The sequence below is a fragment of the Crocodylus siamensis genome, chromosome 1 (assembly GCF_052110815.1).
Source record: "Crocodylus siamensis isolate JL-2025a chromosome 1, ASM5211081v1, whole genome shotgun sequence".
Classification (NCBI taxonomy): Eukaryota; Metazoa; Chordata; order Crocodylia; family Crocodylidae; genus Crocodylus; species Crocodylus siamensis.
Window position 1 is genome coordinate 322,903,056 of NC_143395.1, and position 27,772 is coordinate 322,930,827.

General features: G+C 40.1%; 1 protein-coding gene across 2 annotated transcripts in view; it reads right to left on the reverse strand.

Annotated features, from left to right (window-relative positions):
- GPC6 (glypican 6) overlaps positions 1-27,772 on the reverse strand; it is a 1,293,633-nt gene that overhangs the window by 888,690 nt on the left and 377,171 nt on the right. The window contains exons 1-2 of one of the 2 annotated variants that reach the window (XM_090023618.1): positions 23,917-23,935; positions 3,239-3,397 (exon numbers count right to left, since the gene is read on the reverse strand). In XM_090023618.1, coding sequence (XP_089879744.1) covers positions 3,239-3,347 — 109 coding nt within the window. In that variant the 5' untranslated portion in view covers positions 3,348-3,397; positions 23,917-23,935. Of the gene's footprint in view, positions 1-3,238; positions 3,398-23,916; positions 23,936-27,772 lie in introns of those variants that run through there. The other variant, XM_090023608.1, reaches the window with a different exon arrangement.

Genomic DNA, 27,772 nt, shown 5'->3' on the forward strand with positions numbered 1-27,772 from the left:
TCAAGAACAGGTTAATCCTGTCCATTGAATGTCTGCACACTTTCAGCATGCAGCTCTGGGGTCAGGAAAAGTCACTGCTCACCCCAGCCCTGGGGCTGTGCTCTTCCTATGCCCCCAAACCTGAACAGGCAATTTTAGCCCCCCCACCCTGACCCACCACCAATCTTGCCAACCCTCCCAACTTTACTGACTCCTCCCCATACTCCCAGTTACTTGTACCAAGTTCTCAGTGTGGCTCCCAAAACTGGCAAATGTCTGCACATGCCACTTTAGAATAATGTGGCTTAAAGCAAGCTGTGTGATCATCAGGGATCCTGTTTTCTCTGACTAAAAAAAAAATTCCCCAGTTTTTGGATTTAAAAAAATTTACCCCAAATCCACATTTTTCCATGATTAAAATGAAACACTGCTAATATATTAGTATAACATTGCATTTTAATCACAGAATAGTGTAGATTTTGGGTTACCTTTTTAAATCTGAAAATTGGGGATTTTTTAAAATCAAAGAAAATCAGGATCCCTATGACCACAGACCAAATGTGGTGAATGTCTGCACTCAGAAGGAGTGAGAGATGAGCATTTTTGTGGATGATATTTTTTTTGAACTAACTGGTTGGTTGGGATAGGTTTAGGCAAGATTTCACATTACCCTTTCTCAGATCTCATTACAGCTTTACTCCAACTCTCACAGAATGACTCAAATTCACTTAAGATGTAACTAAGAATTTTAATGAGATTCAAAAAAAAAACAGTATTAGTCTTAGATACACATTTTTTTCTCTCTCTCTAAACTCCACTCTAGAGTTTTGACTTAGAACCTTGCCAACCCCTGGCTTCCTAAAGCAGAATAAAAAAACTAATGTACATCTTCCCAGCTCCTGGCTCCTATTCCCCTACACAGCATATGCATTCAACATTCTTCTCTGGCGAGAGGAAGTAAGTTAGCCCTCATTGTCCCTAAGCCAACTCAGAATTCATTTAGAACCAACCCCCTTCAATTATTTTCCATCTGCACCACACCAAGAGCAGATGGCTACACATCCCTGTAAAGGCCTTATAGCATATTAATTTTAGGTGGCTCCTGGAGCTTAACTCCTGGATTGTCCACATTAACACCTAAAACTGGTAGAGGTACCCTGATACATTGCTCCAATATTGGATTAGCACTAATATAAAGAAAATTGGCTGTATTAGAAGTCAGCCCAGTGAGGCTGATGATTTGGCCAATACATCCCTGTGTGTGCATGCAGCTGCAGTGTAGCACATAGGCAGCAAGGTGCACAGCACGGCAGCATATCCCCACCTCCCAGTACCACTGCTGCCTGCCCTGAACCCAGCCCCCACCGAGAAGAGTCCAGTGCAGCCGCAACTCCAGCCTGCAGCTGCAGCCTTCCTGCCCCACCCCAAGCAGATCTGGAGGGACACTGGCTGGGCAGTCTGCTCCTACTCCACTTCTTTGGTCACCCTCATGTCCCCTTTCTTCCCACCTCCCTTTCCACCACAACAGGCTTACCAGCTGCACAAAGCTGTATTAGAAAAATCGGATCGGTAACAGCAAATATGCCTCCTTAAAAATTGGCTATCGGTATTGGCCCCTCAAAATCTCTATCAGTGTACCCCTAGAAACTTGTTTGAATAATACTTTAGGGAGCTTAAAGTTACAGCACTTCAGGGCACCTCAGATTCCATTAAAATGTGTCCACTCCCCATAGATGAGCCACCCAAGTTGCAATCCTCCAGCATCCCAGAATGCAGTATCTCCTCCATCACCCTCTTTTTCTGTGTAGATGAATTTTTCAGCCCCTGAACTCTACTGCCTGGGGGAAGGTGAAGGTAAAGCAGGTACTGGCACCAAGCCAACTCTACCTCCCAACCCCAGCAGTGTGACCTTCCTAACTCTAGGGGTGCAATGCTGTAGATACAGCCTGCAAGAGCATATGCCAGCTAGCCAGGTTGCAGGGTATAGATGGGTCTTGGCACATACCACATGGCCACACTCATCTGGATGCAGCCTCTGGGTCTATATCACATTGTGTTACAAGCAAGGTGAACATTTTTCACTTTTAGGAATAAGTAGATCATTCAGTCATTCAAAATGTATCTATATTTCATTTGAACACATACATAAATCTGAGAGTGAACAAGAATGAACAAGAAGTCATTTTAATATTTGCTATCCTCCAATGTATAATGAGAAAGGTTTATTTAACAACTAGTGCCATACATTTTCAGCAGGGGGAGGAAAAAAAACACTTTATATTCATTTCTAAGGAAAATGAGTTGTTAGAGAAAACGTCTAATCCCTTTCCCAAACCATCTTATGCTGTAGGAAGGAGAAATCACACCAGTGAACAGAAAGAAAAAATAATTTAAATCTGTCATTCTCAATTTTTGCAGAAATAAAGCATTTGAGTACCATACAAAAATTCTGTAGAGGAATCCTTCTCATACGTAACTAAGACATGGGTGATCAAGAACAGGCATATTTGACACAAAGGGTTAACTTGGGCTTAACACCCATGGAGAATAGTTAGCTCTCCCACCTCTTTTTTGGGGAGGGGTGTGCTATTAGATATACATCAATTGATTCTGGGGGACAACTAAGGAGAAAACAGGGCTGGGAGCAAGGTAATAGCTTCTAAATGAGCGCACCAAGGAGAAACTGAGTAGACTACACTGGACAGTGCCCACTGGCCCTCAAGTGGTGAAGAAAAGGAAACCCTTCTGAGAGACAACTGTACTTCACATGGAAAACACTGGCATATGGAGAAAGCTAGGCTACAATGGAGAAAGCTAGGCTACAGGCTACAAACAGAGCTTTACTGTAAGAAAAAATAAAAATTACAGTTCATCTTGCAACAATAAGTACAATTGAAAGCCTAAAAAATAGAAGCAAAAAATTATACACCATCCTATGCAGGATTAACCTTTTCTTTCCTTTTTTCCTTTTTTTTTTTTTACATTAGCCAAACTTGCAGGTACTTGACTGTGTGCTTCTCAGTGTTACTGTGTATGCAATCATAAGAGCTAATAAGAGGCACCAGCTGCAAAGTTAATCGTTATGTTTAGCTAAGGTGACAACTGCAGATGTTATATCAAATTGTAAAGGAAACAAAACTGATATATATTTTGGACAGTAGACTCCTATGTTGAGCTTTGGAGTGCATGAGAATGACACTCACACTGAAACAGACTTGAAATAACTTCCCAAGAGTATGCAAATTATAATCACACCTACCATCAAACTTCTTGTGCCGGGACACAAAGGTCGTGCGCACAAAGTGACTTGTCTCTTCCACCAAGTTTTCAAATTCCAGTTTACTCTGCTGGCTCAACTTGTCCTCCATTTCTGATGTGCAGCATGTATATTCCTGAGGGCAGATTCGCAAATGTTCTCCTGGAATAATAAAGAAGAGGACATTGTAGATTTACAAATGGAAATAAACCATTGGTTTGCATTAATTTAATATACATATTTTTTTCCTGAAATGTATCATTTCTTGTTTATCTGATGAGTTCATGCTAAACTGAAATGATATACAAATGATTCTCTCTCCTCCTGTACCACTTTCCAGATTCTAGAGTCTGCACTTGGGAATACTTTGTATTAGTATGTATAGCTTGACCCCTATCCTGTATCTCCTGCAATACTGAGCACTTTTCCTTTGCAGTGCCATTTGGGTGAACTGTATTTCAAAGGATGAATCTCTTCTAATGTTAAGGTGATTCCCAACTGGAGGATCCCCTCTCTGCAAATGCAAGTAGATGAAACAAGTTGAAGACAGTTGCCTGATCTTTGTTTGAATTTGAAATGTCCTGAGCAATATAGCTGGTAACAGGGCCAGTAATTAGCTGTCATTGCTTTCTCTCTACCAAAATCTTAAATAAGAAGACTATATATTTTGAGAGCCCAACAGTACTCCATTAGGCAGAATGGCTGAGCAGAGGAGAAAGGGGAGAAAGTTGATGTTTTTGTCAAGTTTTTTTCTGCCTATATATTTTCCCAGGTGTAGCAAATCCACCCCCTTCCATCTCCCACACTCCTTTCTGCTTGAGTAAGTGTACTTTAATGGGAATGTTTGGATGTCACATGTTTTCTTGGACAACATTTCTTGTCAAACACAGCAAATGCTCCAGTGAATGGAAGAATGCAGTGAAGGGTTTAATTAATGCTTTTATAATATGAAAACACAGTGTTAAAGGTAATGAAAGCCTCTTATTTAATTCAATAGAGTTATCTTTTGATGCATTGTGCCATTTCTGAAAATATTGCTTTCTTAGTGCAATTTATGAGTGGAAGCCAATTCCTTAGCTCATGAAATTAAAATGGTCTGTTATTATATGAAATGTGAATTTCCAATTGACACTGTGCTATGGTGTCAGAAATGTTTAGCTTGGGATGTTCAAAGAAAGGAAATTCCACTATTCCTCTGGAGAAATGAAATAAATAGCATGCTCCTGTGACTAAAGTTACTTTTAAAGCATTTAAAACATTTAGCTTTCTGTATACTAGGTCCTGCAAATCAGTTCAAATATAATGATGTACAAAACCCAAGGATTAAATAAACACTGGGGACCTGATTCTTATTTATGCCCAGGCCACCTGGCATCACTTTTGAGGATACAAACTGAGTTTATATGTAACGTATTAATAATTTAATCTGCTCTTATTTTGCATAAATGAGAATCAGGCCCTGAAATTTAAAAGTGCCCAGAGAGTTCAGATATTATCTGCAATAAAAATATAAAAGGAAAAAAAAAAAAAAGACTTATACCTGCTTAGAATGAATGCTGTCCTTAATATGCCCTTCCTTCCTTCCATTTTTTTTTTAAATAAAAGGAAGATTTTTGTGGTAAAGCATAATAATTTCCCCAAACCACCAATAATTTAATTTGTTCCTTTGTGATATTTCACCTATGCTGCTGTGGACTTTCTTTAAGAGATCTCAAAGCTTTCTAAAAATGCACAGCAATTGATCTTTCGAAAGGCAATTCTGTTATTGCTTTAATTATTACTGGTATTAGACTAGTATCTTGGGGCCTTGCATAGTCATGTACTTGGGAATGCCATTGTGTTAGGCACTGTACAAAACACAAATCAGAAAGAGTGGTTTTAGAACATTCTTACTTGTTAATTAAAGGTCAGAAAAATAATCCTGACTGAAAACTAGGTACCTTTGAAATCAGTATAAATAGATTTGCCCATTTGAAATGATTACATAACAAACAAGAAAGAAAGAAAAAAACCCACTAGGCATCTTTCTCAAACCACAAAAAACCACCAAATTTTTACAAGAAAATACCCCTTGCCCATACATTCCTTGCCGTTATGTACCCAAAGGTTTTCTGCTTTGCAGTAGTAAACATTTTCATTTCTAGCTAGTGGTAGTTTACTTCTCCTTTGTTTTGCATTCTTTATTTTCCCCTTCTCATTATGGATCTACTTTCTCTTTCCAGCTACATTTACATCTCAAATTACTTTAAAGCACATTTTAAATACTTGGTTACAACCAAAACCATTCCTGTGCATTTATTCATTTATTTTTGCAACTCTCTTCCCTTTTAAGTATGTATTTTCATGTGATGACCTGTTTCACTTCTTGTGTCCTTAACACAAGACTGATAGTCACTGGCTTCAGAAATTCCATTTCTAAAAAGCTTATCATATGGCTCTATTTAGGCATTTTTTTTATATGCATGACAAAAGGAACATTCCTGACACAAAGTCTATCGCCTTGCCAAATGTCAGCCCTCTTTCCCGAAGTCTGAGAGCCATACAATATTTCAAACAAAAAGTCTCTAGACTTTTGCTTTGAAATTGTTTATCAGTCAATCCATGGAAAACAAAAGGTGCCATGGCCACTTTGGGATTTTTTCTTATAAAACTAAGTAGCCTTTATTAATTAAGTTCAGTGTCTTTCTTATTCTATGCAAGTTTTCCTCATCAGTGACATTAAGACTGCTCAGATTGGAAGGAACTCTGGAGACAATATTTTTATTGCCCTTCCTTTATTTCCTTATCAGGCTTATTTACCATTTGAGTTTTGCAATGCAGTGTTCTAGTATCTTAAAAACAGTTTAATTACTGATCTGTGTATTTAAACACCTTAAGTATTTTACAGGCTTCAGCTATGTTCACAAATAATATGCCACTTTTTGCCCTGGGGAAACTCCACGTGTTTTACATTCTTCTGTTCATTTTACCAAAGATTATATAACATAGGTAGCAACTGCTAGGACCAACTAGTTTTTTTTTTGTTGCAAATGGTGTCTTCAAAGATAAGCTTGACAAAAATTTATAGTTATACTGCACAAGCTCTAAGCCAGTAATTCAGCAGTTCCCCCTGACCTACCACAACTCATCAAACCACTGTGTTTCCAACTGAAGATGCTGACTTAAATCTATCTCCTTTTGTGGTCTATGTTTTATAAATCAAATCAATTGCCAGTTACAAATTTAGATCTTAGTGTTCAATTTCAGTTTTATTATAGCTGTAATCTCACACCTGTCTTCACTTGCTCCAAATTGGCAAATTTTACGGTTAAATTTGGTAATCTTGCTTGTATGGGGCTGTGGATTGTAATAAAAAAAATTATAAGGTACTTGCATTTATACTTGGGTGTACAGCATTTTGGTGTCCCCACAAAGTGCTATAAAATTATAAAAGCTCATGAGAGCTTTCAAAAAATTACAACTTAAAACTCTTAAATTGAGTAACTGCTTCTACCTGCCACGAGTTGTTTGAGTACGGTAGCTATTTGCAAAGGTTACAGTATGAACACACAGTGAACCTTTATGGAAAATAAAATTAGTCTTAAAAATCTCTGCCCGTGATTTTCACAAAGGGCTGACCATGAAGCTACTTATCATATCAGAAGTGAAAATATGATAAAATAAACCATTTAAAGGAGGTCAGATTTGTATAGGTATGCCGTAAATTCCAGGGGCAATAATTCTTTGAGATATGATTAAGGCAAAAATTGCCTAAATAAAAAACAATAAAAAATTCTGCAATGTATTTTTCTCCATGTACAGGTATTTTATGTCTGATTGCTGCTAACAGAAATACTCAGTTAATATGGGCTCTCCTCTGTACCTCTAGCTGCAAATGCGTGTTAATGCATTCATGTCATATGAGCTTTCAAACGCCGTCTCTAAGGCATGGGTTTTCAACCAGGTTGCCATATTGTTCTGGGGTGCCCCAAGGTCCTTACAATGGTGCTATGGGATGCTACACAATGTTAGTATCGTTAGGTTTACAAACACGATTCACAAAATAACCCCAGAGATTTCAAATAAAAATCCAGAGCTGTGATCTTTCTGGGCTCTTTTCAATAGAAAAACTAATTTATTGGGGGTGGTTTGGGGCGGGGGGGTGGTTTTTGTTTTTCAGTAAAAAATAGAGAGAGTGAGATTTAATAGATGGCCAATTTTGAGGAGTGCCTTGAGTCTCCCCATGGGTGTCTAAAGTCAAAAAAGGTTGAAAACCAGTGCTCTAAGGGCTCTGAAGCAAGGTATGCTTTATAACATCTTTTGTTGGGCCAAATGTATAGTCAGGAAAGGTATTAGACAACCTTTTGGGCACAAAAAGCCCTTCTTCAGGGATGACTGTCTTCAAGTAGAAACTTTTAATCAGTTCATAGCAGATTACATTTATAAGGGGTACAGTCTTATTTCTCAATTAGATTTTGAATCTAATCTAATATGTTTTTAGAAATACCTAAGAAATTGATTTTTAAATTGCATTAAAAGCCCTCTCTCCACTTACTGCAATACAAAGGTTTTTTCTATATTGGAGTCTAACAATGAAAGTTTTCTAAACAGAAGTTCCTTCAGTGTTCTCAGCTTTATTTTAAAACACTGTAATTGGTAAATGAAGTGCATATCTTTATTATGATAAAAACATGTTTTATAGATTCATAGATGTTAAGGTCAGTCAGTTGGTCATAGAGTCTGACCCCTTGTCCTGAGTAGGAAAGAGCGCTGGGGTCAGATGACCCCAGCCAGGTGCCTGTCCAGTCTCCTCTAGGTAGGGGAGAGCACCATCTCCCTTGGAAGCCTATTCCAGATTCTGGCAACCCTTGCTGTGAAGAAGTTCTTTATAATGTCCACTGTTACATAGTTACTACTTTTTTCCAAAAGACAATACTTGGCCCAGTTAAGAATCTGGCTCATGAATCCTACAAAATAGGAGAGAATTAAAAAAATATAACTTGTTATTCGTTAAATTACCTAGTACTTAAAGATAACAAGAAATATTGAGTTCATCATCATTTTAGCCAGCATTCACAGGGTAAAAAGTAAAATATCATTTTGTTGGACCAAAACTGTTTCCTAACTAACAGTCTTGAGGCTTCTTCTGACTTTACAATTATCTTCTCTGTGGGATATTTGCAGCCCTGCAAGCAACCTCAGTGAAATTGCACCTGACATTCAAATTACAGATTTGAACTTTCCTACTTAAACTAAAACTCAGATAATAACAGAATTAGTTTAAAACATATTTCTTGGAGAAGACTAAAGTAATATTTACAGAAAACAAGCTAAATAAATGAGGAAATAAAACAGCGCACAGAAGCAGGGTGACCAGGTGCAATTATTGATCCCTCTAAATTCTGAGCACCTCATTATCAAGCTTGCATGTCCACCTTACCCTAATAAACCAACTCACCCTCCCCAATGACAGAAAATGATGTGTTTCTCTTGCCCTGGACACCAGTCATCTTTCTTTAGATTCCTTTGGTTCCTTGAGTGTTTTGAGGTCAATTAAAAAATGAGTACCTTCCAAACAGACCGATAATTAGTTAACAGTCTCTTCATTAGGAGTCCCACAGGGAACATTAATTTACAAGAAGACATGACCCTGCTGTCCTTGGACAGCCCTCAATAATAAGTCACAGAAGATGAGGCCAAGGCAAACCTGTTCATACCAGGACTACACAGCTGTGAAAGAAAAAGCTAGAGTCCCTAGAGTCTTCCGAACTAAACTACTAGAAGCAGCACCACTACTGCTACACTCAGGTTCATTTTATTTTCCAAGCAGAGTTAGACAATTGGCTTTTGATAACACCGCTTTGTGAGGAGAAATTTTAGCTACCTCTTGGGTGTGTATTACTGACATTTTGCCCAGTGCTTGGAAAGCAAACTGTAAGGCTGTGATTCAACATCATGTATTTTTATTATCTCCCCTGTGTAGCAGGAGTCTCTTGGGATGCCTAGCTTTTTTCCCCTCGTGGAGTTAAAAGCACGGGCATGGCTTCACTGCTCCAGTCCTCCTGGAAACAGGAAGATTGGAGCAGCCAGTGCTCCCCACACTTTCCCCAGAGCAGGATCACTCTAGTCTGAGGAAGGCACCATGTGCAGGAAAAAGGACAGTTGCAGGATGAACAGCTGTATTGCTCCCTCTCTGGGGAGCATTTCTAGCATTAGAAAATTACCATTGCTTCAAATGAATGCCTGTTGATGGCCTAAGTTTTTGTATTTTAGATGTCCTTTAAATATTATTTTCAGCATGATAGCTAGATCAAAAGATTATATGATAGCGAACATATAAGCAATCATTCAGCATTCATTTGGGTGAGTCAGAATGTGTCTGCACTATAATCTAAAGGTGTGACATCCTATACCTGACACATGGCGTTTCTCAAACTAAATGTTCTCCCAGGATCCCAGAGACCGAGACTGGTTTGTCAGGTTAGGGGCTGTTGTGAAAAAATCAATCTCAGTTAGCCAGGACTTTCTGGTTTTCTAGGTCAAGCTAGAGCCACACCAGGGTTTTAAGATTCTTAAACCAGCTGGCGCCTCGGATTGATTCATGAAGGACTACCTTTCTAAATGCTGACTTTGAAAGTTCAGCATTTTCTGCAGTTCATTGGAATATCACCTTTGAAGCCAAAACATTTCCCTGAAGTGCTCTAGAAACAATATTTTTGGGGGGAAAATGCTTCTTTAGCAAATGTTCTCCCCTTATTCAGAATAACTGCACCTCTAGGCTAAAGACAGAAATTACGCACACACTGGTAAAAGTGACTGGAAATCAGTTCAAATCTGTAACACAATAGAAGCTCAGAGCACTTGAACTGCTTTCATGATTGTTGAAACTGGTTTAAGATAAACCTGGATGGCTGTAGTATCAGACTTAACTGATTTAGGCTAAATCAGTTTATTGACCTTCTGTCCCAGATCCCCTCCAGATTCAAGTTAACTCACAGTCCCCCAGCATCCCAGAATTCTTTGCACCATTCCCATAACCCCCATACCGCAGGGTGGGTAGGATAGCCTTGGCTCACACTGTCTGCTCTAGTTGAGCAGGAAACAATGCTCTAGCACCCCCTGGCTTCTGGCCTGGGCCACTGTAGGCAGATGGCTGCATTTCTGGAATCAGAACTGAATGTCTGTTCACTTGCTTATCGGTTCAATCTACACAACTTGGACTAACTCACAAAGACTGAATTGATTCAGACTCTGATTTTTTGACTGTCTGTATTTAGCCCTAATGTCATCCAGGTACTATTATACTGAAACAATGACCACAAAAAAGAAAAAAAAAACACTCCTTTTTAAAAATCCTCAGATCATAACAAGTATCTCTAGAACCATTTCAGATGTCCACCATTTTCTCCATTTCCTGAAAATCTGGGTCCTGTGTTAATATACACAACCTCTCATATTTAGGAAGGCTTCACCAGCTTTTTCTGTTATTGCCCTTGTGTAGTTGCCCTGTATAACTTGTGATACTTGCCAAGGTTCAAGGTCTTCAAAAAAAAAAAAATCAATAAGTGAATGTAACAGAGTTCCTTGACCTTCAAGTTTTTTTAATGGTAAACATTTGACCTTTATGATTAAAGATCAACTTGAAAGAAAATACCCAAGCCCCCTCTTATATAACCACATCACTACAGCAGGCCTTTTCTACTAGGAGAACAAAAGGGCCCCATGTATTTTAATAGTCTTAATAGAAATGTCTGGACATTGAAGCATAGTCTAATAAGCTAAAATGTGCTTGACCTCTGACTTCTGTGGAACCATTATTATTTTATTAATATACCTGTCCCCTGTCTATGGGTCATGATATATCCTCCAGAAAGATAAATTAATTTTCTTTTCATTCTTTAAGGAGGAGACATTTGTACACACTATTTCTGTTGACTTGCTGTTCATCTACAAATCTGTAGAATACATCACCTCCCAAACCTTGCAATCCTTGATTCAATTGGGAAATGCCTTTCAGAAATTTGTTTGATAAAGGTTTAATTCACTCATCCCAATACACAGATTTCAGATGTCAAGGCCAAGTGGGCCTTGCAGATTCCATATTTGTTGGACAGGCTGGGGAACCTTTCCCCACCCTACCATTACAAATAAAACCTGTATTAAACAGGGTCTTTTTCTTCTTTTGTTTTTCAGGGGGTTTTATATTTATATTTCCACAAAGATTTTTTTCCTCTGTAGAGAAACAGTCTGATAGTATGCATGAGGGTGGGAGTGAGGCACCCACATATACACCTCCCCTTCCCTCTGCACTATGGCTAACATACCCTATTGCACCTTGCTCATACCCTTGTGGATGAAAGGGCCTGGCCCGGCCAATACACAGCCTGTAGGCAGGGTTACTGCTGCAGCTACTGGAGAACCTGCTTGGCTTCCCCAGTGTCTTGCTTACTCTGGGCAGCAGGAAGGGAAGTGGCGGGGGTGGAGAGAGGGGCAGGGCAAGAGAGAGCTGCAGCTGGGTGAGCACGGAGAGTAGGGCTGAGGCTGGCAGCAACATGGAACCCGTGCCCAAGGGGGTGGCAACAACGTGAAGCTCTGGTGGGCAGGTGTAGGCATGAAAGGAGGTGGGGGATGCTTGGGGCAGGGCGCAGCAGCAGCTGGTGGGGGTGCTAAGGGCAGGGCGCTCATGCCTGATGTAGGTACTGATACCTAGTGGCACATAGCTCCAGCCAGCTCTTCACATGGGTGCGAGGAGTGCAGCTTGGCCGGGACACCTCTATTGCTGGGCTCTGTGCCATGTACGTGCAACTACTGCACTCACAAGCCACTTGCATTTCATGGGGCATGGGAGGCAACCAGACCCAGCACATGGAACTTCCCTCTGGTGGTGTATGAGTGCAGGAGTTGCACTTGTGCAGCAGGGAGCCCTGGTGATACAGACATGCTGGGCAGGATGCGCTTCTCACTGCAATGTACAGCACTGGCTGCTAGGTGCCAGTGCCTGCACCAGTCATGAGCACCCCAAGTGCCCATGCCTGCTGCTGCTGCTGCTTTTGCCTGCAGGGGCTGTGTGCCATGTGGGGAGTGTGAGGGGGATCCCCACACCCTTCATTCTTCCCCACAAACCTCCTCACACCCCACCATACACATTTCCCCACATCCCACTATGCACACACACCTCATACTCCATATTGCACATACACACAATACAAGAATAAGACTTTATTTTTGAGTTATTATTCAATCACCTCTATGTACAGTATGCGAACACAAATCATGAGACATATTTTTTGCAGTCAAATTAAAATTTGTTACAGCGGGTGCTTGACTTTAAGTGTATAATTAATTTTTTTCTGGTGCTAAAATGGCAACCTCCTGCCCCCAAAGGAGTATTTGTCACAGCCACGAAGAGGGACTTCTGGTGGCAAAGGTTAGGGTTGGGGCAGGACTTCTGGTCCCAAGATGTTGACCAGGGGGCAGGGCAACTGTCAAGGACTACCCTTGCAGCCCTTGAAATGCCTCTCCTGCTGAAATAATTGCCTGTCCCTGGTATAGGAGGACTCTTTGTTGAGGTAAAGATGATGGAGGTGAGAGAGCAAAGGAAATATGTCATCCACAGGGTGCATCGGCATGAGATGTTTACTGTGGAGCAGACTAATTAGCTCTGCATTAAATGTCTTGCATCTACACATGGAGCCCTATTAGGCCACAGCAAACTAATCAATTCCTCAGCAGAGTAGTACTTATAAATACAAGTACTACCTGCTGGAGTATTTTACTCTGCAGCAGCACACGTGTAGACACTGATATGGCTGACTGGATCATGATGAGGTGCTTCAGTGTGTGAGTGGGGAGGGACCTACCTGCTGGCTAGCCCCACACTTGTGCCCCAACCAGCCACTTGACAACATGTTGAGCATGGGGAATCAGCCCTGGCTTGTCAGACTGATCCCCTGGACCTCCTTCTAGCTGGGGCTGCTCCAACCTTGCTCAACATGCTCCGCCCTTGGATGCACTTTCAAAGAGTGTGCCCAGAAGCAATAAACTCCACAGTGATATAAACCAGAGTTTATTGCTGCATGCCAATAGCATATGTAGACACGCCAACAGAACCCTGCTACTGTTACTTCCACTAATGTTAGGTTTGTAAGGGATACCTTAAGTTTTCTTTCTAAATCAGAGCCAACATGAATGGCCAATTATGTACTGCTCAGCCATCCCAAAATACCCAAAGCACAAGGTTGAAAGTGTTCTAACTATGCTCCTGCTACACCTCTCACAAACCCAGACACAGAAGAATACAAATTGTGAATGTTCAGAGGAGTTTCGCAAGTAATTTTAGAGATTAATTGGTGATTCTGTGTACAGGGGACCCTTGCCATTTGCAGGGGATACATTCTTGTATCCCCTGCAATGGTGAAATCTGCAAATAAGGCACTGCGTTCATGAACTCAGTGCCCCCAGTGGCTGGTGGGGGTGTGGGGAAGCATGGCTATGGCAGTAGCAGTGGGAGCCTGGCAGCAACAAGCACGGAGCTCCCAAGGATGTCCTTTAAGTGTATTTAAGAATCAGGTTCAGCATTCACAAATATTTGAAACTGCATATGCTGAACCCGCAAATAGTGAGGGTTTCCTGTATATATATAAATCAGGAAAGTAATCATAGCAGAGGTGACTATGGCAGTTTCTTATACTAGAGGATGTAAATCCAGGAAACAGAGATGGACCAAACTGCATTTAATCAGATAAATTTATTTATTACAAAAATTCAAAAGCTTTCTTGCTGTGGTTCTAGTTTTGGCACAGCTATAGCAGTAATATATATTACAGTACTTTCAGCTGAGAGCATTCAGCCCTGATTTTTTTCCTATTTAGGTGGCGTTTAGGTTCGCTAAATGCAAGTTAAAAACAAAACAGAAACAACAACACCCCCCCACAAACATTTGGCTATCTGAACTTAGACCTTTCAAGTTCTCACTGATCTAATTATCTGTGATACTGAGTTTTACTGCCAATGACACTGGCTTTCATTGCTATCAAATTTAATGTTTTAAATCTCCTAATAAACTCAAGTTATCCTTTTTCTTTACACTGTGCCAACAGTACATAAGGAAGACAGATTTTATTTTACTTTGCTGACACACAAAAGGGAGGAAAAGTAGCTGCAAGGAATAAAAGGTCACCAAGTGTTGGTAGATTAAATTAATTACAATATATTTATCAATAAAGAACATTGGGAAGAGGGACAGAAGGTGAGAAAATTGAGAGAGACAAGTAAATGCCCATATCTTTTTTTTTTTTTTTAAAGCGTTTCCCAGAAAATCCCTCAAAGCTCGTAAATGACTAAGGAGCCTAGTTCTATTTTCAAAAGCCCTAAACAGAATTTCTAAGCTTGACTCTCACTGACTTCCTTGGGCAGTTCCTCTGGTGACACTGGTATGCTCAGATACATTCCTTGGAACAAAAGGGAAATGACAATTTAACCTGAAGTTATTTACTTATATCTGAGGCATAAGTAGGTATTTGGGCACACTCAGCAAAGGTGGAGAGGTGCTGATGCTGAGTTTTGGGGAGAGAGGTAGCCAAGCACTAGAAAGTCTGACCTCCTCACACATAGCCCTTTGCCTTCCTAGTGAAAACTGCTGCTGTGGCTGCACTGTGGGGTCCCTGGGAACCACAATTCCACTGGCCGCTGTAAATTGGCACTCAGAACTGGTGCCTCACATGCCCAGCCCTAGTTATCTTACTGACCTTCGTGAACAATTATAATATGACTGATCAAACAACATGGCAAACATATATTTTCCCCAGGGATCGATCCAGGATGGATACCGTGGCATAAATTCATCCACATTTCAGGCCACTATAACGGGACAGCAGCAGCCAAGGACCTTTATTATAAGTCCTTGAAGCAAGTAAGAATCCCACTGCCATTCTCCTCCATGCTCAGCAGCAAGCCACTTTCTTCTCTTTCCGCCTCACTGTTCACTATGCCACTGTCTCCAGGTGTCCCAGGGATGGGGGCAGGGTGAGGTTCCAGAGCCATTCCTGCCCAGTTCAGCCACATGGAGCCAGGGACAGCAGCAGGCAGGGCCCTTCTCTATGTCCAGTCCCCCTGGGTGTTCCCTGCCAGCCCAAGAACAGGTTCAGAAAGGAACTTACTAGCTGCCACTGCTATATCTAGCTGAGCCTGGGTCCGTGTACAGCTCCACAGAGCAGGAATGGCTCTGAAGTGCTCCCTGTCCCCCAGGTCAGTTGGAGACTCTGGCAGCAGTGGGTGGGGGTAACTCTACTGACAAATAAGTCAGAACAATTTATTGAAAGGAAAAAGAGAGAGAGCAAGCTCTCACATTCACCCCTGTCCAGTAAATAATCTCTTCCCTGAGTTAGCACTTTTTAAAATTACATATTAGAGACATAAGATGCCACTAAGTATATACAATATCAACTAATGGCTCTCAGGAAGCTTTGCATTTTTTTAAAAAGAAGTATAGGTTTATAACAAGGAATATTAACACACAGGAGATACTAACTATACTAGAAGTTATGCTAAAACCAAAAGAGTAGGTCTAGTATGACTTCCAGTAAGAGAAACCATCAAAAATATTGCTTAATTTCTTTCATTTCAACTTGTTTTGTTGGAGTAACTTTTCTATATTCCAGGATGACTTTTTGTTCAGATTAACTGATAAAATGGAGAGAGAGAGGTCGTTATATTTGTTAGTCTGAAGTCAGGCAGAAGGCAGGGCAGGGTGGCACCTTACAAACTAATGTGTTCAGAAAGGCCTAAGTTTCTGTAGGCAACAGCCTAGATCATCGGATGCTAAGTAGCATAAGACAAAATTGTAGCTATCACCTAGGAAACCTTATGCCTTTCTGAATGGATTACTCTCTAAGGATCTCCGAGGATTAGTCTCTGAATGAATTAGTCTCCACAGTTAGAGACAGACATTACACATAAACTGGTTTAAGTGATCAGAAACTGATTTAAACCTGTAGCAGAACAGATGTTCAGGGCACATAAACCAGTTTGAAAATGGCTAAAACCAGTTTGAGATAAACCTGGTTGAATGTAGTATCAGACTTTGCTGATTTGGGTAAAACCGGTTTATGCAATGTCTGTCCCAGACCCCTGGCTGGTTTAAATTAAAGCAGACACCCCCAGCATCCCAGCATGCTCTCTGGACTGGGCAGGCCTCTCTGCTCCACCGCAGGGCTGGCCGCTCCCCTCTGCTCCATGGCCAGAGCTCCAGAGACTTGCAGGCATAGAGCATCTGCCTGGCTTCCCCCTAAGCAGGGATTATTCCCCCCTTGCCTAGCCAGATTAGACTAACCTGCAAAGATTGAATCAAATCAGGCTCAGGCTTTTTGAATGTCTGTTTCTAGCCCAAGGGTGCAACCCCACATGCAGAGGTGAGCATTTCCCCAGGGCATGCTCCTACACATGCACTCTGGCACATGTCAAATTATCCCAGGTGGGGTAGGGGAGGCTGGAGCCAGCACCTGCACTGGCCCCAGCAGCCTTACTTAGGATCCTGGGGGCCTCCCAGGGCAGCAGCAGTGCTAATCTGGCTATACAGAGCCTGTCTAGCAGCCAGAGTGTAGTTATGGATGGCCAGGCTCTGTTTCTGGCAGTGCACACTGGTCACACCAGACACTGGTATCACTGGACATCCCAGTATCAAATTTTGGCACCATGCTGTGCACAAATGCACATTCACCACATGCAGTTTGAAGCATCAAAAACAACCCTACCCTGCCTTCTGACTGATGAAATGAAGTTCACGTGATAGGCACAATTATCTTCAATGAATGCACTCTTGAAAACCTTGGCTGTATCCTCTGCCCATAGTATATGGCAGCAGATTTGAGCTCTTACAATATGCTATCAATCTTCTCCTCCAAATTGCAAATTCACTTTTGAGTGATTGAGTCCATTGGCACCAATTTTGGCTGACACTTAAAAGAGAGACAACTTAAAACGAGAACCAGATGACTGTACTGTTTTAACATTTCTTTGGAAATACTCTGACTCTTCTATCACATGTATAGAACATCCATATGAAAACAGGCAATGCAAAAACATTGTATAGCAGGGTTATATTTGTCTGCTTTACTGAAATAAATTACAATATAGTCATAAATATATGTTAAAATATATTACATTTAAAAAAGTGTCTTTCAATGGCATCCAACTGACATCTGAAGCCAATATTGCATATTCTCATTACAGAATTCTATTCCCTTTTTAAACTCTAAAAGCATAAACTCAGGAAGTAATCCTTGATGCCATATAATACTTTACTATCACCTTACATGATTCATTGCACTCACCCAAACTTAAGGTTGTGCTGTAATATTTGCAAAACTATCTAGCAAGTTCAAAAGCAACTCACTCCTAAAATCACTTGTGCAAGTCAGTAATCCATTAAACTCAATGGGACTTGTACACATAAAGTTACTGAGGCATAAGGCTTTATAGAATAAAGACCCAAGTGAGAACAGAGTATTAGATATGAGAATTTATCTTGATTTCCCATTCCTTAATTTTTCATCTACAGAAAGGGCTTTGCCCTTCACATGCCAACAGTGGTAATTACATAGCTGTATAATGGCAATGTTTGGCACTCAGCCCAGTTTTGATTCTCTTTCTGTCTGTGCTGATAGGCATATCTCTTTTGAAAGCAAAACAGAGGAAGATATTCACACCCTTTAGTCCAAATCCCTAATGGCCAGAGCAGCAGCAGGTAATGTTTTCAAGCTGTAGGCCAAAACAACCCAGCTTGGGTCAGAGGTAGGCCAGTGCTTCTGTTCCCTTGTCACCAGAACACCATCAAAGCCTTCCCACTGCTGAAATACCACCAAAGTCCCCAAGCTCCATGGGCTTTATCCAACCAATGGACTGTAGATTGCTGACCCATAGCCTAGAGCACTTGTCCAGGGGTGGGTGTGGGGGAGACCTTTCCTCTAGCTTACTGTCCTCCTTATGATCCCATACATCTTCTTGTCTTGGTTGCCCAGCGGGCCAGCTTCAAGAGAAGGGCTACAGAGTGCTTGAACTGATGTCTAGCATGTAGCCTAGGGACATGGGAGATATACGTTCAAATATGGGTATCAGGAGCCTAGACTCTCGGTCTTCCATTCCTTGGATAGGTACCCTAGCTCATAGGTAATAAGGTTGGAAAAATTATCATTCTTCCTTTGGAAAAACACCCACTAACTGTACTTTTTCTGTGATTCAGGATTTAGATGGAATTATGCGCATGCTAGGTGATTCTATTTCACACCAGATACCTATGCAGACTACAGAGCATGCTCAGAAAGGAAGCACAGGACATGGAATCCAAGCTGTACATATGTACTAAAAATTTGTTATTCAATTATGTAAATGTCATTCAGGCAAATGATGGGTAAAATGAGATTTAGTCTTAAAGTGTCCAATATGTTCATAGCTATATGCTATGTCATATGATCACTAAAAGCTCAAGTTTTACTATTTTGGGCCATATACAACGTAGAATGAAATCACATTCTATATTTGTAAATGAAATATTTTGGTACATAATTAAATAGGATGTTTTACATATTAGAAAGAGAAACCATTATCAGAAGTTACATATAACTTGATTTAATGATTCCTTATTACAGCCTATAAATGTCTTGCTAAAGTCAATGACCAGTTATGCATAGTCCTGCAACAAGGCCAGAGTCGTCCCACACAATTTCTACCTGCTAAAATTCAAGGAGTTTGATCTAAGGAAGACCTTGCTCTGGGCACTTCTTCCCACTGGTATTCCATGCTGGCTGCCAGAATTTTATGTTACTATAGGAAAAGTTTAACGCTGTAAGTGTGAGACCAGAATGTTCAAAAGCAGGAAGACTAGATTAGAAGATTTGAAAAGCCTCATAGAACCCAAAATCTTACCTAAAAATTTACAATTATGTGTTTCTGTTTCTTGTGCATTGCTACGTCCATTCTCTTTATCAGATAACTGATTCCATTTCTATCTTTCCTATTCCTTCATGATCAATGATATGCCCTCAAGATCGTCAGTCTCCAAATGCCCTGCTTGTGATTGCATATTATTTAAGATAAATCCTTAGTGTACAGATACTGAGCTCTGTTGGATATTGGAAGCAATCTAGCATAGCAACACAGAGCAACACGGTGGTGAATTTGCCCCGCTGAGAAGTAAATATAGCATCTATATCACTCTTTAGCAGCCTAAATAAGCCTGGTAATGAGTGCCATCAGAGGTACTGAAAACTTACTGGGCATCAATGTTCAGCACATGACAGGATCAGGCCTTCTAAAATCCTACACATATTATAATTCATATTATTCCTATTAACATAACACATCTGCCCCAAAAGGAAATCTCACGTAATGACAAAACTAACAGCAGCCATATGTGGAAGTTCTTATGAAAATTGGTGAGAACTTATGCTAGCAGTTCAAATTTCATAGGTAGTTGACTAGATCTATGGTGAGAAGATGGATATCTTATGGAAAGATTGGAAGCTTCAGCCAAAGTGCTTCAAGTACTGAAATTTATAGGATGTCTAGAGCATTCTGTATTTCATGCTTCCTGCCTTTTTAAAGACAGACACTTCATGCCAACCAGGATCTGCAACTGATACAGACTTTGAGAAGAGAATGAGAAGCAGTGATTTCATGCTAATTTGATGCATCATTTAGAGTCAAGATAGTATCTAAGACTTGTTTGACAGGGTACATGCAAAGAATAAAATGATCAAACTAAAACCTTGTCAGTTATTTTATTAGCAAATCAAGTTCCCAAAAAGTCAGTGCTACTGAATTTCCATTACAAGGGACTGTATCATCAGAACTGGTTTCTTTAGATGAAAGCTACAGATAATATAGTGAGTGAACTCCATACAGGTGAAAGTGCAATTGTTCAAAGACCATTCAAAGATATATTTCCCTGTAAAATACCGTACAATCAGGTTGTCTTTGAATGATAACATTTTACCTTATTAAATCCTGCCATAGCCTTGCATGAACATTTCTGTACTTCTTAAAAGACTACTACACAGAGCTGAACAAAGCTCACTAGTTTTGTTTCATAGGAAATCAATCATACATCATATTCAGGTTTGATCTATATGGGGTTGGCATTTGAATTTCCTTTTCTCACTTCCCTCAAGTTTGAATAAGTTCAAAATTCCAGTGCACTACTCAGTTAAAACTATTACTTTATTCTTGTCTTACATGGCACAACGTAGAGCATTGCATACTTCCAAAGCTGCAATATGACCTGGCACACGTAGATGAAGAGTGGGTCCATGTTCACAGAGCTATTAGACAGAGCATCCAAGTTAGGAGGATGTAAAAAAACTATTACATTTTATGAAGGGGAAGAGAGAGGAAAAAAAAGATTCAAGAACATTCCTAATATAATGTAACAAATAATTATTTTAATATTAGTCTTGCAGGAATTATATGAATTTAATTTTTGAAAATTCTGATAGCAACTTCATAACAATATGTGTAACATTATAGCTTACAGTTAAAGTAAAAACTATTAGAGTTATGTCAAAAGTCAGATCTTATTTCACGTATTAGGGACCTAGGAATGATTCTGTCTGAGTTCCTGAGAAATCCATCGAGTTACTGAAGGCATTCCCTAATTTTAAGTTTTCAGGTTTAGATGGTTTAAACAGCAACTGCTCTTAAACCATTAATGATTCTGTTGCAAAAATATATGCAAATGAATTCAGATTTTGCAAAAAAAGTCATATAGCTCTATTATTACATTAGCATCTTGAATTTTATTTTAAAATCTTTGTTTCACAGTAATTACTAGATGATTGGTGTTAGTATAATTTTTTTACACCTAATGGTGATAGTTAATTATTGGAACAGATCATAGAGACAAAATGTGAAAAGGAAGAGTTAAAATTTTACAGAACAGTTAATGACAAACATTCTCTCCCTTGAGAAAAAAAATCAGAGCTTGTTAAAACCTAAAATTTGGGTATTTTTATATGAAACATTATATCAATCCCTTGATAATTTGGCAAGAAAGTTTTGGGAAAAAAATTAACTGGATTTTTATAATTCTAAAACTATTTTTCTCAATACCACAGTTAAAGCAAATTAGACTTTTACACAACCTAAATTAAGGTAAATTATTTTTAGAATTTGCTTTACATTCAGTTTCAATGCATACTACTGAAATCAGGTACATTTAACTATAATCAGTTCCAGTCATTTAAATATGTTTTTAATTTTTAAAATACAGCTAGCTGAAACACGTCAAAGATGAACTAAAGCAATATTGTAACATAAACTTAAAAAGCACCAGCTAAACTGCCAAAAAGAAGACATTTTAGGAAATGTGTCATTTGGTTTCTGGATTGCACAGGAAATAATTCTACATATTATGAAGCAGTACAACAGCTGTGAATGATAAATGTTCAGTTTTTCAGGAAGCATCTTGAAATACACTTTTAGCAACTGAAGGGTGAATATGTTTTTCCCCTAACCCTATTCTTATGGATTAAAATGAAAAAAATAAAATAAAATGAAGACAGGACGTTTCTTAGTTTAGGCAAAGGCAGTATGGTGCATTACAACAAGGGATCCTGGTTTTCTCCTGATAAAAAAAAATCCCCAATTTTCAGATTTCAGATTAAAAAAAGTAACCCAAAATCCACATTTTTCCATGATTAAAATGAAACAGCAAGATATAGATATATATGGTGTTTAATTTTAATCACGGAAAATTGTGGATGTTGGGTTACTTTGGGGATTTTTTTTTTTAAATCAGAGAAACCAGGATCTCTGATTATAACCATTCATCTAGGGTATACATACCAGGCACAGTATCTGGATGTACAGTGAATGAGCAGAATACAGGTGTTGCATGTATAAAATAAAGCAAAGTTCTCTTCCAATTTGTCATGTATTGAAGATAGAAAAGAAAGAGTGGCTACTACACTTTGGAACAAAAATTAGAGAAGACATCCCTCTGTTCCAGCTTTCCTTAAGCTCAATTTTCATGATTGTCTTCAGCTGTGATAATTGACATGCCCCACAGGCAGTTCCTCTTTCTAATTCCCAAATCCATGCAAGTGGCTTAACAGCCGCAAGCAAAGGCTAAGTATAAACGGATCCACGTCAGAATGGTAGGTAGTTTCAGATGGAGTCCCACAGGAGTATGACTAGAACCGGGCCCACAATGTGTTTATTAATTATTTGGATGCTGGAATAAACAGGTTCTTGAGCAAATTTGCAGTTGACATGAAACTGAAAAGGCCTGTGAAAACACTGGAGGACAGGAGCGCAATTCAGATCTTGACAGAGGTGAAAGCTCACTTGGATGAAGTTCAATCCTGACAAATGCAAGGTGTTACTCTTTAGGAAGAATAGTCAAAAATACAAATACTAAATGGGTGACACTTGGCTGCATGATAGCACCAAGGAGAAGGATCTGGGAACCTTGGTACATCACAGACTCAAGCCTATCACAAGTCTGCAGTGTAATGTAGCTGCACAAACAGTGAGTGTGGTTTTGGGATGCACCTCCTTACTCAGCACTTATTAGGCTTCATCTATATTATTGTGTGAAGTTTTGTTTTCCACATTTTAAAACAGAGCTTTGGGAAAATTCATGACAGGAAAACAAAAATGATAAAGCGTTTGGAAGGCAAGGCATAAATAGAGAGGTTTTTGGAGAGTGTTTGGGACAACTTCCTGGTGCAAGTGCTGGAGCAGCCAACTAGGAGCCATGCTCTTTTTGACCTGCTGCTCACAAACAGGGATGAATTGGTGGGGAATATAGTAGTGGATGGCAACTTGGGTACCAGCGACCATGAGATTATTGAGATCAGGATCCTGAGGAAAGGAAGAATGGAAAGCAGCAGAGTAAGGAACCTGTACTTCAGAAAAGCAGATTTCAACTCAGGGAATTCATGGGCAGGATCCCCTGGGAAGCCAGTCTGAGGGGAAGAGGAGTCCAGAAGAGCTGGCTGTACTTTAAAGAAGCCTTACTGAGACTGCAGGAACAAGCCATCCTGATGTGCAGGAAGACTAGCAAGTATGGCAGAAGACCAGCTTCGCTGAGCAGGGAAATCTTCAGTAAACTAAATCACAAAAAAGAAGCTTATAAGAAGCAGAAACTTAGACAAACTACTAAGGAGGAGTATAAATGTATTGCTCAGGCATGCAGGGATGAAGTAAGGAAGGCCGAAGCACAACTGGAGTTGCAGCTAGCAAGGGATGGGAAGGGTAACAAAAGGTTTCTACAAGTATGTCACTACCGAGATGAAGATCAGGGAAAGGGTGGGTCCCTTACTGAATGGGGGAGGAACCCTAATGATAGAGGATGCAGAAAAGGCTGAAATACTCAATGCCTTTTTCACCTTAGCCTTCACAGGCAAGGTCAGCTCCCAAATTACTGCACCTGGCAGTACAGTTTTGGGGAGTTATGCAGTGGAAAAATAACAGGTTAGGGACTATCTAGAAATGCTAGACATGTACAAGTTTATGGGGCTGGATGGGATGCACACAAGGGTGCTAAGGGCATTGGCTGATGGGATTGTGGAGCCGCTGGCTATCATCTTTGAAAACTCATGGCTATCAGGAGAGGTCCAGGATGATTGGAAAAAGGCAAATATAGTGCCCATATTTAAGAAAGGGAAAAAGGAGGATCCAGGGAAGTATAGACAAATCAGCCTCACCTTAGACCTTGGAAAAGTCATGGAGCAGATCCTCAAGGAATCCATTTCTAAGCACTTGGTGAAGAAGGTGATTAGTGGGGATCCTTGTTTCCTCTGATAAAAAAAGTCCCAATTTTTTGATTTAAAGATGTAATCCAAAATCCATATTTTTCTGCAATTAAAATGAAACACCATTATACATATATCTATTTATTAGTAGTGTTTTATTTTAATCGCATCAAAATGTGGATTTTGGGTTACATTTTTAATTTTTTTTTTTTTTATCAGAGAAAACCAGGATCCCTGATGATTAGGAATAGTCACCATGGATTCCCCAAGGGTAAGTCATGCCTGATCAACCTGATTGCCTTCTATGATGAGATGACTGTCTCTGTGAATGCAGGGAGATCAGTGGATGCGGTATACCTTGATTTCAGCAAGGCTTTTGGTATGGTCTCCGACAACATTCTCACAGGCAAGTTAAGGAAATATGGGCTGGATGAATAGACTGTAAGGTGGATAGAAAACTGACTGGAGTACTGGGTTCAGAGGGTAGTAATCAATGGCTCAATGTCTAGTTGGCAGATGGTACCAAGTGGTTTGGTTCAATATCTTCATTAATTAACTGGAAGATGGGATGGATTGCACCCTTAGCAAGTTTCTAGATGACACCAAGCTGGAGGGAGTAGTAGATACATTGTAGGGGTCTGGAGGTAGGATTCATTGTGAGCTGGCATTTCTTTTGGGCCAAAAGAAATTTCATGAGGTTCAACAAGGACAAGTGTGAAGCTCTACACTTAGGACAGAACAATCCTATACACCAATACAGGCTGGGGGGGGTGACTATCTGGGGAGCAACTCTGCAGAAAAGGACCTTGGTGTTACAGTGGAAAAGAAGCTGTATATGACCCAGCAGTGCAGCCTTGTTGCCAAGAAGGCTAATGGCATAATGGGCTGAATTGATAGGAGTGTTGCCAGCTGTCAAGGAAGTTGATTATTCCCTCTATTCAGCACTGATGAGACCACATCTGGAGTACTGTGTTCAGTTTTGGGTCCCTGTCCACAGAAAGATTGTGGACAAATTGGAGACAGTCTGGCAGAGTGTAACTAAAATGGTGAGGGGCTGGGAAACATGGCTTATGAGGAGAGGTTGAGGGAACTAGGTTTATTTAGTCTAGAGAAAAGAAGACTGCGAGGGGATTTAATAGCAGCATTCAACTACCTGCAGGGAGGTTCAAAGGAATATGGAGCTAGCCTGTTCTCAGTGGAGGCAGATGACAGAATAAAGAGCAAAGGTCTCAACTTGTAGCAAGGGAAATTTAGGTTAGATGTTAGGAAGAATTTTCTCACTAGGAGAGCAGTAAAATACTGAAACAGGTTACCCAGAGAGTTTGTGGACTCTCCATCCTTGAAGGTTTTTTAAGACCCAGCTAAACAAAGCCTTGACTAGAATGATCTAGTTGGGGATGGTCCTGCTTTAAGCAGGGGGTTGGACTAGATGACCCCTAGATATCCCTTCCAGTCGTTCTTTGTTATGGTTCTATTACATCTCTTCTGCCAAAATTTTCCATTTATGTTTTCAATCTCATAAACATACCCAGATAAAGATGTTTCTGATTGCATGTTTCCTTTGTTTCCCCTAGTATCTCAAAAAGAGGAAGCAGGTGGACAAGCAAGTCCACAATGTAATCCAAATAATTAAATTTAGTATCTGACTAGAGATGATTTTCTCTATCCATTTTTAAATCTTCCCTACGTTTAATTTTACTAAATTGTCCAATTAGGTTTTGTTCTATTGATTTTTTCTTTTGTGTCCTTAGCATCTCACTCAGATATTCAGAATTTTTTTTATGTTAAAAATAACTTTACAATTTTTGTGTTAGTCCTTGAAAGATAAAAGAGCAACTGCTTCAAATATCATTCTTACAGTTTATAACCTTCATTAAATAGCACCTGGTCTAAATTACGTACAGCTCTCTCTCTCTCTCTCTCTCTATATATATCTATAGATATATATGTGTGTGTGTGTGTATGTATAAAATGGTATTTTTTCTCTTACACATTCACTTTCTAAATTAGAATTCATCTTTATCAGTCATTGTAGCTCAGACTTGCAATTGTTCACAGCTGCTTTTCAAAAAATCTGAATTCTGTTATAATGAATCCTCTAGGGGTGTGAAAAATGGACCTTATTCAAATTGGGGACAGGGACTCAATTAGATCACTGTCCCTGATTCAATTCAGCTGAATCCAGATCTGAAGATTTGATGCTGATTTGGAGAATCAGCTATTTAGCCATAGACACAGCTTTAAAAGTTTTCCTACAAACCTCAATAGCTCATGAATGCTGTGATGCTGGGGCAGAGGAAGCATCCCATGGGAGTGCATGGGTGGGTGGCATGTGCTCAGCAATAAATCAGAAGTAGATCAGAAGTACTTCCGGTCAATTTCCAGATCTGCCATGGAGCATGGTGGGGGGGGGGGCCCTGCATCCCCCCAGCTAGGCGACTGGCTGTGGGGGGACCCTTGGGTGCCTTCCCAGACACAGGAGGCACTAGTCGCTAAGCCAGGGGGGCACAGCCCCCCCCCACATGGTCCCTGGTGGACCTGGAAGTGGACCAGAAATGCTTGTGGTCCACTTATAGGTCTGCTGCCAAGTGCGCTGAGGAGCCCCCTGCGCTCCTGTGGGATGCTCCATCTGTCCCAACCTCTCAGCATTCATGAGCTGCCTGCTACCTTGAGGTACGTAAAAAAAAAACATTTAAAGCTGCGTCAAATCTTTCCGAATCTCTCCAGATTGATTCGGAGAGTTCCAATTCAATTCAGAGAGATTAAAGGGTTTCCTGATTCAATTCAGATTCAGAGATTCAGCCACTGAATTGAATCAGGGACTGACACCAAATCAAATCACCAAATTTGAATCACCAAATCGAATCAGGGACTGAGATTTCCCATAGTCCTTGTATCCTCCTCTCTTTCAATCTCCTTTTCCCATACTAAATACCAGTTTTCTTAACTTGCATGTCTTGCTTTCCCTTTTATTATCTTTGTTGCCTATTCTGGATCTCCTCCAGAATTCTCTGCCTCCTTAAAATACAGAACCCAGAATTACACACACTGCTTCAGCCTAAAGATAGCTGAGTGAAGACCTGCTGTCACTATCACATCCTGTTACTTGTGAACAATATCTCTGTTATTGCAGTCCACTACCATATTTGGTTTGGGTTTTTTTTACCAACTGAATCACAATGCTAACCTATAATGAGTCTGTGATCCACTGTAACCACTATATTCTTCTTAGCCACTCAACCCGGTAACCAAACATCCCCCATTCTCTAAATGTGCATGTGGTTTTCATCTCAAGGTGCAGCACCTTATGTTTGTATTTGTTGAGCCACTGTTTTTGCTGTCCACCACCTAGCTCTCTAATTTATCAAGATCCTTTTGAATTCTAATTCTAACCTCCAAAGTTTTTGCAAAACTGGTTTCATCTGAAAACTTGATCAGGATATGTAAGACTTGATACAAATATTAAGCAGCAGTGGACACAAAATAAATCTCACAAAAACCTCCTGCCATTCTGCAACTGGTCCATGTAGTTACTTTTTGCCTGCTGTTACTCAGCCAATTATCAAACATATGAAACAGTAGCTCTATCACACTTTCCTCCAGTTTATTTATGAGAATGTCATGTGGTGCTGTGTTAAAAGTCTTACCAAAAAATCAGGGTATTATATTTAACACATCCCCCATAACCACTGAATTAGTTAGGATGTCAAAGAAGAAAATCAAATGGATTTGACATTATTTGTTCCTAAGAAATCCATGCTGGTTGCTAATGATTATCCCATCCTCCTCCCTGTGTTTATAGATGATT